The 12,861-nt window shown below is 31.8% G+C and overlaps 1 protein-coding gene across 5 annotated transcripts in view; it reads left to right on the forward strand.

The window, feature by feature from the left end:
- Positions 1-81: 81 nt before the first annotated feature.
- LOC127704383 (uncharacterized) overlaps positions 82-12,861 on the forward strand; it is a 29,070-nt gene continuing 16,290 nt past the window's right edge. Inside the window, exons 1-2 of one of the 5 annotated variants that reach the window (XM_052208419.1) lie at positions 82-690; positions 10,834-10,895. Coding sequence is in view for 1 of the 5 variants with exons in the window: in XM_052208418.1 (XP_052064378.1) it covers positions 5,800-5,835 (36 nt within the window). In the remaining 4 variants the exon portion in view is untranslated. Of the gene's footprint in view, positions 691-5,745; positions 5,836-10,833; positions 10,896-12,861 lie in introns of those variants that run through there. The other 4 variants (XM_052208422.1, XM_052208420.1, XM_052208421.1 and 1 more) reach the window with 4 other exon arrangements.

Here is a 12,861-nt window from a genome sequence, read left to right on the forward strand (position 1 = left end):
CAGTTGAGCAGAATTTTTATTGAGGTTATTTGCACACAATATTGCAACTTATTTATTTCATCATTTTTTTTATACAATTCAACCTGTTTCACCATATAACACTATTGTAGTTGAGAACAGAAGTGTGTTGATAATTACATAGTTAAATAAGCCTTCAATGTACTTTACAATATTCTATTTTGTCATCGGATTAGTAATGTAAATCACATGTACATGTTTGAATAAAGGACACACTCATCAAAACACATTTACTTGCATAAACATGTCGATGATTTATGCCATCATAACGAAAATATATCTTTCTTTGGAGCACCTTTTGCACATGATTTAAACAATATTCCTGAATATTGTTCAAAGAAAGTTATCTCTTTTTTGTAATTCCTTTTCTGATAACTGATGAATTATGTGTAATTCATATCATTCACGATTGTCCTAAGTTTGACCTTCTTCTTTTATCGGATCACTGATTTCAAATATCAACACAACATTTTTATGAATTGCCATTATCCAATCAAATTACGTTAACTCAGGATTACATTAACTGTGGATTTCCGTAACAGTACTGACAATTAAATCATTTTAATAGACTCATCGATTGAAACAGGTGCAGCAGTTACACAAAATGTTCTTCCTCTACCATGTCTACGGCGTGCCAGATTTATCATAACAGCGCACTCTAAGATAAGTAAGGTAATATTTCTGTGATATTGTATTGTTGTGCTACATTTTATATTCAAAAGTAATCATACAAGAACTTGAATCATGACTTTTGAAAATTGGGCTGAAACTTGAGTTTTGACATTAATACATTTTAATATACATGGTGAGTTCAGTACAATATTGCTTATCAAATTGATATTGAATTCCGATAACAGGGAATCCGTTATCCAATCATGTTGATTTCTATTACATTTTATTAACGTATACTTTTGTATTGTATCTAGTCATATTTTGTTCGTTTCATTATTATGATCTCGAAATTCACATTCTATTTAAAGTGTCCGAAATATTAATTTAATCATGGAAAATGTTAGGATTAGATGTAAAAGTATGTGTTATTTTTTGTTTTTATTAAATGGATTTTAATACTTTTTAATTTTTATGTTTGGATTTATTAAAGCATTTGGATTTTTACCAATTCGTTTATGTTTATTGTACTGGAGTGGTAACTTGAATGTAAATGAACTGCCAGCTAGATTCCCGTCCATTAAGTCGAAACCCAATATCTCATATATTGGTCATTCATGAATCAAAACCAAATATTTCATAAATTGATTACGTAACATCTAACCGGATGTTACTTGTTCGTGTTGTTTAGTTCATAAATTGATGACGTCAAAAAAAATGGTTTCCCAATTTTCTATATCATCCCCACAGACGGGTATCTCACTCAAAGACATTTTAGCAATTTCATCACGAAACGTCGCAAATTCGATCTGAAACTATATTACAAATCTGTCAATTTGAACCATAAACAACAAATCTGCTTACATAGGAAAGTCCGAACGCAGCCCTGAAATATTTTTTTTTCTTTCGTTTGACTAACAAATAACATTTGCTAACTACAAAGTTTGTAATGGTTATTTTGTAAAATTTTGATAACAGATTATTTCCGGTAATCAACACGAATTACTTACCTGTCATTTTATCATACATACTAATAGCTGATCAAAGAGAATTATTGAAAAGTCAACCATAAGTATTGAACAAATATAAATTTATAATCGAACAAGTTCAAGGAGTAAATGAATAATTCGGACACCTGAAATTTAATACGAATTCCGAGATCATTAATATGAAATAAATTGAATATGACTTGATACAATAAAAAACAATAAATGTTAATAAACTGCAATGCAAATCAACATAATGGAATGACAATTTCCCTGTTATCGAAATTTAATATTAATTTGATAAGCAATATTCAACTGAACTAACCAGGTCTATCAAAATTGTAAAACGTTTAACTCTTTCCTGGATATTTAAATGTCAAAATCCATTTTTTTTGTATATCTCAATAGTCGCGTTTTAAGTTCTTGCATCACCACTTTGGTATATAAAATTCAGCTCATTTCATTTGCGCGCATTAGGGGATTAAAATATTTTACGTTTGCATGAATGAAAGACATGTGCTTGTGATGATTATTTCTTGAATATATATAATGTGTTTCTCATTCCATATGTTTAAATGAAAGCATGCAGTATATATATTTGTTTAGGGGCCAGCTGAAGGACGCCTCCGGGTGCGGGAATTTCTCACTGCATTGAAGACCTGTTGGTGGCCTTCTGCTGTTGTCTGTTCTGTGGTCGGGTTGTTGTCTCTTTGACACATTCCCCATTTCCATTCTCAATTTTAGTTATATTTTATTCCATTTTTGGGACAAAATATTTTTTTCTTGGCTAGAGGCAATGTTGTACAAAGATTATAGATCGTAACACTATTAGCCTTCATTCATTCGTTTCATTCGTATTTCCCGGCATATATTTTACCACGAAACTAGGACATACTTGTTTTCACTTTCGCACAATTGTTTGTTTTATACGTAATGATTTTTTCATATTTACAGCATAATCATCTTATTCAGATGTTATTACTGCTTTTTATTTAATCGATATTTATCCTTTGGTAACTTTAGAATTAATAAAAATTCTTCTTGTCAAATAGAAGACTGTTTTTGTTTACTTTCATTTTTGTGTATACACCTACTACAATAGACATTTAGTGTTTTCAGAAAATATAGTCAGTTTCAAATTAGAGCCATGGTGAACAGCTGATTTTGACAGTTGAGCAGTATTTTTATCGAGGTTATTTGCACACATTGCAACTTAATTCTTTTTTTTTATATAACTAAACTTCTTTCATCATATAACAATATTGTAGTTTAGAAGATAAGTATGTTGATAAATATCTTTCTTTGGTGCACCTATAGATTATAATAAACAATTAATTTCCCCATAGGCGACAATGATAGCCTTTTTCGAGATACAGACTTTAGAAAGCTGATTTTTTTAACGAAACCTTGCTAGAATTAAAGAAAAGTTATTAGGACAGTATTTTTTGGTCCAAAAAATATAGGTTCGCGTTGCTTCTCTTAGCGTAATTTGTACTTATCTCCCATGCCTATCAATTTTGCACTTAAAAATACGTGTCTCATCCTAGCGTTTAAAAGACATCTCAGTTCCGTTAGGGCTAAGGAAAATAATTTATTTGGCCTTTGGTATAATGCAGAATGCACGAAGTCTCTAATTACAAAAAATAACGGGCGCACATATCAACCAATCAGGATTAGCTATACTCTTAATTCTGAATACCATGTTATGCTCATAAAATGGCTGCGCCCATAAAATCTAATGGTGTATTGTAACCTATACGCTATTTAATACTTTCTAGAATCATGCAATTCATAGTTCGTTAGATGCATAAATATATATGCCACACAAAAATCATCTTCAAAACGTTCTGGCATTACTCTCTGAATTTTCACAATTTTTTATCAGAGGTAACCCCAGTCAAAAAATGTGAAAAAAAAATTTCTGATTTTTTTAGTAAATGCGGTACTGCTAAAAAGGGCCTGAAGATAATGTCCACTTTCTCCAATGATTCTTTATATGTCATCAAGTACTGATTATATTGATACCAAAACCGATCCAATATGTAACTACTACGGTGAATTTTGAACAACAGTTTTAAATGAAACCATTTTCGTATAAAAGTACATTTTTGAAACAGACTATAGCATTACAAAATATGAAAAATGTGTAAATATTTGTGTTGAAACATCGAAAACTATTCGTTAACAACGAAATGTCATGCCTATTCTAATTTTTATAGTCTGCCATTCGAGTGAACATTTCAATGTTCGAAGGGGATCGTTTCTGTACATTTTCACTGAATTTGGTAATTTCGATAACAGCACTTGGATCGAGATTGTCATGTTTAAAAATCGATTTGTATATCCAAACTCTAGACGTGTATGTGCTTTTTACAAACAAATCAGCAGAAGTTCAGAAAATGACATATTCTCTCCACAGTAAGTCAAAAGTCGAACACACCCTTGTTTCTAAGGTAAAACGCTATACAAATATGAAACAGACTATAGCTTAAAAACTAGTTAATCAATAATTCATTTGTCACCAAAAAATACGGTTTCACATCAAATATCAAGTAAAATTACTGTTTTTGACACTTTTTGAGCACTATGATAAAGAAATGTCGACGCTGTATAGATTATAATAAACAATTAATTTCCCCATAGGCGACAATGATAGCCTTTTTCGAGATACAGACTTTAGAAAGCTGATTTTTTTAACGAAACCTTGCTAGAATTAAAGAAAAGTTATTAGGACAGTATTTTTTGGTCCAAAAAATATAGGTTCGCGTTGCTTTTCTTAGCGTAATTTGTACTTATCTCCCATGCCTATCAATTTTGCACTTAAAAATACGTGTCTCATCCTAGCGTTTAAAAGACATCTCAGTTCCGTTAGGGCTAAGGAAAATAATTTATTTGGCCTTTGGTATAATGCAGAATGCACGAAGTGTCTAATTACAAAAAATAACGGGCGCACATATCAACCAATCAGGATTAGCTATACTCTTAATTCTGAATACCATGTTATGCTCATAAAATGGCTGCGCCCATAAAATCTAATGGTGTATTGTAACCTATAGGGAACAGTAATTATTTATCAGCTATAAAACTAGATTAATATTGCTTTATCTCAAATAAATCATGTACTTATTTGATCCAGGAAGGACCAGAACCATAAAATCAGTGATATGTAATGTGTTATTTTCAGTTGCATTTCCTAGAGTGGGATTGAAATAAAAAATAACTATATATTGAGAAAGTTTTAAGTCAACGAAACATTTATAAAACATCAAAATTTTAATAAAGGCATTAAAGGAATTGAGACATGTTTCGTCTTTTTTATGTTTTTTGATTCACAAATAATTCTGTGTCGGACAGGAAATGTACACTAATTTCTTCATAATATAGATTAAAACTGATTATTGAAAGGTTATATTAGTCCAGCGGATATAAGAATAATTGAGCACTTTATGGTAAAAGCATGAAACTTGGCATAATGAAAGATTAAAGGGTATAAACAAAATTCAGATATGGAGCCATGAAAAAAAACCCAAAATGGCCGCCAAGTTAAAGATGGCCGACATAAGGTAATGGGAATACAACATCATACACTTGATGAAGTCTACCAATATGCAAGAGTTCAGTAGATATCACAAATTTAAGGAAATGCATTTAAGATATGCCAATAATTATTTTTTTCAACTTTAAAAAAACACAATTAATTAAAATGGCGTCTAAATTCAAAATGGCATTGTCATAAATGTCAGAGTTTGGAGGCATTCATACATATATACACTATCAATGTGGTATAGAAAGTTAACAAATTTGTGAAACTGATCCTGTGATGTAGTCACAGGCCAATTGTGTAATAATTATACAAAGGGACATAGATTATGTTTTCAAAATGGCGGCAAAATTCAAAATGGCGCCGTCAAAAGTAACTATATGGCTTAACAACTTTATAGACTGGCAAATTCAAATTATTGATAATCAAAATAAGATTCAAATGCAGGATAATCAAAATTTAACACAGTCTCAATCAGTTTTTTCTCTCACAGTCCGATGAGCGGTTACATAATGATGTGCATTTCAATGCTGCTTTCAAGCATTTACATGCCCCTCGATATCATTTCGTACAGCCCCGGTGGATTAGCTCTTAACATAAAATTGCAGCTTCTGCAAGCACTGACCGGAATGGCACCCACGTACCATGAAGTTTTTGCCAACCAGAAGGCATGGAACAATGGTAAGTCTTTCGATTTCAATAATCCTAGGCCTAGAGCAAGGCATAATCAATGAAATGAAATATTAGTTAAGTGTCTAAAAACGGATTTCTAAGATTATCAATTACATCATACAAAGACACAATGTCATTTCTGAATGCTTCTTGAAATGATAATGTTTTTTTCATGATGAACTTTATTAGTTTCACTAGTGTTCACAAAACATTCAGTAATATTTTCAAATTCATTTTCCAACCTAGCAATTCCAGGCCTAGCAAAAATCCATCTACTGTATTTTCCTTTAATTCAACAGCACCAATATCTTCTTTGGCACAAGCATTATCAAGTTCGTGGGCTTGGTCAATAGCCATATACCAGAAAATGTCTTCTCTGTCTGGTTAATCACAAAATTTCCGTGGACGCATGTTCAGTGAATTTCTCGATTCGTTTTTGGTAAATGAAGCATATCACGCAGATGAATTGGCAACCATCGTGAATAGTAGGTGTGATACAAAGCAAAGAACCAAGGGATGATCTTCCCGAGAGCTTCTAGATATAACATGAAGTTAGTCTGACGTATAGACCTTACAAATACCAATACTGTCAATTCAAATTGCAGGGTTAAATACCATAATTTAAAATGAGGAGATTCTGTAGATCTTTCCAAACACCACTTTTAGAATTTTAAGATTATCTCATCATCATTCAAAGAATAATTGTACTGACAGTAAGTGTCTGACAATAACGGTAAAGTGTAATGGCTATTCTTTGGTATGATCTACGTGATTTTGTAACATGAGAAGCCTTCAATAATGAATCTACTGTATCGTGTGATGTAATCAGGGCATTTACTCAAACACTAGTCCACACGCTATCTTCAAGCCAATAACCAAGTGCTTTGAACGGAGCCATTTCTACGTGTAGGCCGCCGAACATCATGACAAAGTTTTCCTCACCATACATTAGAGGCAAGTTCCATTGTATTAGTTTTGCTACTGCGAAATGTGGTTGATCAAAAGCAACAACTTGAGTTTGACCTCGATTTGGCTTTCTTACTGCTCTACGAATAATATTCAAAGAAGGTCGTTTCATTGCAACACATTTAGCTTGTTCGTGAAACAGAGATAGAACAGACGTTGCTGGTAGTTTATACCCATCTGGCAACGATAAAGCATAAAAAGGTTGTCCCAATTTCAGCCTTAACTCTTGAATTTTCCGCTGATGTTTGAGCCATTTGAGTTCCCCTTTTAATGCAGATGGGAATGAAGACATATCAATTAATAGTTCTCCTTCCACTAATGATATATCTGGTTTGCCGAATCTCAATACAGTTGGTGGGAGATTCGAATACCTCTTTGGTAAAAGATAGACTGTCTTTGACTGACATCTAAATTAGCTTCAGATTTGTCAAACGTTTGCGAAACTAATTGAATAACCTCCCAAATATATCGGAATAAAGACAAACTGGTATCTTTTAATGATATACTGCTTGGAATGTGGTCAATTTTGTATGCAGCAGATGAAGTGAATATATTTTGAAGAAGATGGGAAGGGCAAACAAAAATACCTTCCTGGATATTACGACAATTAGCATCAGTGGCCATCGACGTAGAAATTTCTAACACTCTGTCGTAGGAAACAGATAGTCCACGTTTAAAGAAAGTGTCTACTAGATCATGTTTTCTAGTCTTACAATGAATCATGTTTCCCAAAAATGCACACACTGGGGGTTCATGGTCTTTCATGTAACAGTTACCTAGTAGTCAGCACTATTGTGATGACACAAATATCACTGATATGTTTATATTTTGCTATATTTGCCACTAAGGAGGAAGAAATAATATTCGGAAATTCGGTTCATTAGGTTATTTTAACTGCTTTCATCCAAGCGCCAATAATGAGTTCATGAGAACGAAACGCGAATCACCCGTTTCAAATTATAAGCCTTTTATTTTTTATGTGTTTTTACAACCACTAGGTCGAAGCCACTGCTGGTGAACATTTCGTCACCGAGGTTATCACCATTAAAGTAGTCAGCACATTTTTGCTGATATGAAATATTATTGATAACTATGTTTGTTTTCTGTAAATTTACTGTTTATTAAATATGAAATGTTCAAAAGCTGAGAATATGAACGGTCCTGAACGTTGAGTCCAAACTGAATGATACTGACCAAAGAAAGCAATTACTAAGGTACAGAAGCTTCTTATGGATTTTCATAGATGGTTTCATATTCAAAAATGTTCATAAGCATCATAACTAACACTGTGGAAAGTTTCACGCATTTACTATATAGAGGTCAATTATACCAATATATTGGATATAGCTTATTGACTTTTTGCACCATTACGGCTTAAGATGGCTTCAGATCCAAAAATGTTCATCAGCATCATTACTAACAATTATCAAAGTTTCTAACTTTTACACTAAAGTGGTCAACATATTGGACTTATAGCCTCTTGACTATTGGTGGCCATTTTGAATTTGGCGGCCATTTTGTATTTGATGGCCATTACGATTTTTTTTAGATGGCTCCATATCTAAAAACGTTTGTTAGCATCATAAATAGCACTGTGCAAAGTTTCATGCTTTTATTATAATGTGATCAATCATACCAATATATAGGACTTAGCCTCTTGACTTTTGGCGGCCATTTAGAATTTTGGCGGCCATTATGGATTTTTTTTCAGATGGCTCCATTTTCAAAAATGTTTATTAACATCATAACTAGCACTGTGCAAAGTTTCACGCATTTACTATATAGAGGTCAATTATACCAATATATTGGATATAGCTTATTGACTATTTGCACCATTACGGCTAAAGATGGCTTCAGATCCAAAAATGTTCATCAGCATCATTACTAATAATGGTCAAAGTTTCTAACTTTTACACTAAAGTGGTCAATATATTGGACTTATAGCCTCTTGACTATTGGTGGCCATTTTGAATTTGGCGGCCATTTTGAATTTGGCGGCCATTTTAGAAGTTTTTAAGATGGCTTTATATTCAAAAATGTTTATAAGCATCATAACAAATACTGTGCAAAGTTTCATGCTTTTACTATAAAGGGATTAATTATACCAATATATTGGATTAGTCTCTTGACTATTGGCGGCCATTTTGTATTTGATGGCCATTACGATTATTTTTAGATGGCTCCATATCTAAAAACGTTTGTTAGCATCATAAATAGCACTGTGCAAAGTTTCATGCTTTTATTATAATGTGATCAATCATACCAATATATAGGACTTAGCCTCTTGACTTTTGGCGGCCATTTAGAATTTTGGCGGCCATTATGGATTTTTTTTCAGATGGCTCCATTTTCAAAAATGTTTATTAACATCATAACTAGCACTGTGCAAAGTTTCATGCTTTTACCATAAAGTGATCAATTGTGCCAAAATATTGGACTTAGCCGCTGGACTTGTATAGGTATGACTTAATTCTGTACACGAAGGTTCAAGTTAAATTGCAATATACATTTCTTCATTTTAATGCCTATTTTGTCCATTTTTAATCTTGGAATTCTATTGAATGTGTCAGATATTCATATTTGAGAAAAAAAATCAAGAAGAACAAACTGTTTTAATCAGGGTTTTTCTCAAAGCAGAATAAAACTAAAAAATGTTTACTAAAATCAATTGCATCAGCTTCAAAACAAAGAATATAGAAGGTCATGATGAAATATCAAGGCAATGTAGTATTTACAGAATATGACTTATATCTGACTGCTAACCAGACAAAAATGATTATCTTTATCAAATTAATTAGTTCAAGCTACTTTATATAAAAAATAACATAACTATAGTGTAGAATGTATTATGAAAAATCAGTACAAAATCAAATAAAATGAGTACTGCAATCAAGGAAAATCTCTTTCTGCTGTACTCTGTTACAGATAGTATCAATGTCCACATACTTCTCATATAGCTATTTTTCAAGTCAATGTCTGTAAATATGTAGCATGCTATCATCATCTTCTCGCAACTGTTAATCAATAGGGATTTTTATTGGGGGGGGGGGGGGGGGGGTCAAATTTTTGAAACTGTGTTCTAAGGGGAAGGGGGGGGGGGGGGGGTCATTATGTGATTTATTAGAATTATCAATAAAACTTTTTAATGTAAAAAATTGAACCGACCCCCTCAGCTGATAAATAATGACCATTCCCTTAGCAAATGATTAATACAATGTTTTTGAATGTTGTTCAAAAAATTTGTCATTCCTTTTCTGGTAACTTATGAATTATGTGTAACTCACAACATTCCACGCTAGCATTTAGTTTGACCATCTTCTTTAATATGATCACTGATTTCTATTATCATCTAAACATTTTTAGGAATTTTCATTATCCAATCAAATTACGTTAACTGAGGATTACGTTTACTGTGTATTTCCGTAACATTTACCTAGATTGAAGTGTCATTATAGATATTTAAAACAGGTGCAGTCACACAAAATGTTCCTCCTCTACGGTCTGTCGGAATTATCATAACAACTCAAAGGTTATATTTCTGTGATATTAGTGCTACATTTCATATTCAAAAGTAATCATACAACATGTACAAGAACTTGAAACATGACTTTTAGAAATAGGATGAAATTGGATTTTGACAGTACAATATCCATGTAAAGAGTTAAGCGTTAAACATTTTTAATAGACCTGGTGAGTTCAATAAAATATTGCTTATCAAATTCATATTGAATTTCGATAACAGGAAAGCCGTTATCAAATCATGTTGATTTGTATTACAGTGTATTAACGTTTACTTTTTTATTGTATCAGTCATATTTGATTGATTTAGTTATTATGATGTCGAAGTTCACATTATATTTAATGTGTCCGAAATATTCATTTACACCTTGAAAATGTTAGATTATAAATTTATATTTGTACAATAATTATGGTCATTTTACAATAGTTCTATTTAATCCGTAATTAGTATGTATTATAAAGACACAGGTGAATAAATCATTTCGATAATGTATTTAAAAAGGTAAAATTCATTTATTATAGGACTATAGATTATAGGATATGCCGACGACAAAAAATGAACTGCGCTCGGATTAGATGTAAAAGTATGTATCATGTTTGGTTAATATTTAATGATATTTAATACTGCTTAATACTTATATTTGGAGTGATTAAAGAATTTGGAATTTTACCAACATGTTTATGTCCATTGTACTGGAGTGCTAACTTGAATGTAAATGAACTGTCAACTAGATTCTCGTCCACTAACTCAAAACCCAATATCTCATATATTGGTCATTCATGCACCAAAACCAAATATTTCATAAATTGATATCGTGACATCAAACTTGACGTAACTTGTTCGTGTGGTTTAGTACATAAACAGATGACGTGAAAAAAATGGTTTCCCAACTTTCTATATCATCCCCACAGACGGGTATCCCACTCAAAGTCATTTTAGCCATTTCATCACAAAACGCAAATTCGATCTGAAACAATATTACAAATAGTCAATTTAAACCATAAACAATAAAAATGTTTACATTTGAAAGTCCGAACGCAGTCCTGAAATAATAATTTTACTTTTGTTTTGACAACCAAATAACGTGGCAAGGTTCCAGGTAACAAGGTTTGATGTGGTCATTTTGTAAACAGAATGTAGATAACGGATTGATCCCGGTTATCAAAATGAATTACTTACCTGTCATTTTATTATATATACAAATAAATGATCAAATATTGGAAAAGTATTGAACACATATAAATTCATAGTTGAACAAGTTAAAGGCGTAAATAAATATTTCAGACACATGAAATATAATGTGAATTCCGAGATCATTAATATAAAATAAATTTAACATGACCTGATACAAAAACAAAAAATAAATGTTAATAAACTGCAATGCAAATCAACATAATTGAATAACGATTTCCCTGTTATCAAAATTAAATATTTATTTGATAAGCAATATTCAACTGAACTGATCAGGTCTATCAAAAATTGTGAAACGTTTAACTCTTGTCCTGGATATTTAAATGTCAAAATCCGGTTTTGCTGTGTATCTCAAAAGTCACGTTTCAAGTTTTTGTATGATCACTTTGGTATATGAAATTAAGCATTAAAATACACGATTTGGTGGTCAATACCACCTTTAGGTGTCTATCTCCCTAAACAATACTCCCCTAGTGGTAAAAACTGGTGAATACTGGTCGATTCAAAATGCTATGGTGGTCTTTACAATTAATTAAAGTAAAAACATGGTTAAGCGAGGAAATTTTTTTAATTTCTTTCTTCTTTCTTTTTGCATGATGCAGTTAATTAAAAATCTGGTATTGGTATATTTTTATTAATTTTTTATTTTAAACATATTTCATTCATTCGGATATGAGAAGGATTAAGTAAAAGTTGTCTCTACACAGTTGAACGGCAAACGCCTGAATCTGACAGATAGAGGTCAATTTGTCGACAAAAAAAGTACCCGTATGTAAAATGTTTACGCCCACAAAAAGCGCCACCTATAATTTATTCTACGGCGTCTTTGAGAACGATGTTCCGTTCTGTAGTAAATTAAAACATTAAACTAACTAAAACATAGAAAAGTAAGTGTATAAAACTAATTAAAAGATATATTTGCACATGACTGGTTATGCATGATACGCTGGCAATGTGCGCAATGTCCTTTAATCCAAGATTCAAAATTAGTTTGTTTCCTATGTCAAAATGGCGGATTCCAATGTTTACATTTTTCCATCGATTTAAGAGCTGACACAAATTCGTATCCAATCATTAATTTGCATATTATGTACTGTGTAGGGTAGCTTATCCAATGGGATTTACTGTTATAAAGTGGCTATACGTTACCATCCATCGTTACAACAGTGCCATGTGTTTTGTGTGTATAGCTCAGGAATGATGTGTATTCAATATTTACGGTAAATAATCAATGTTATGTTCATTATATTTCCATGCATACACAAGTCATAACAGCAAATGCATTTTTTATAGAACTTACTAGGTAAACAGACATGTTTAACTGTCTGCTTTAGCAAAAATTCGTGTAAATAAACCCG

Source organism: Mytilus californianus, unplaced genomic scaffold (genome assembly GCF_021869535.1).
Source record: "Mytilus californianus isolate M0D057914Y unplaced genomic scaffold, xbMytCali1.0.p SCAF_6, whole genome shotgun sequence".
Lineage (NCBI taxonomy): Eukaryota > Metazoa > Mollusca > Bivalvia > Mytilida > Mytilidae > Mytilus > Mytilus californianus.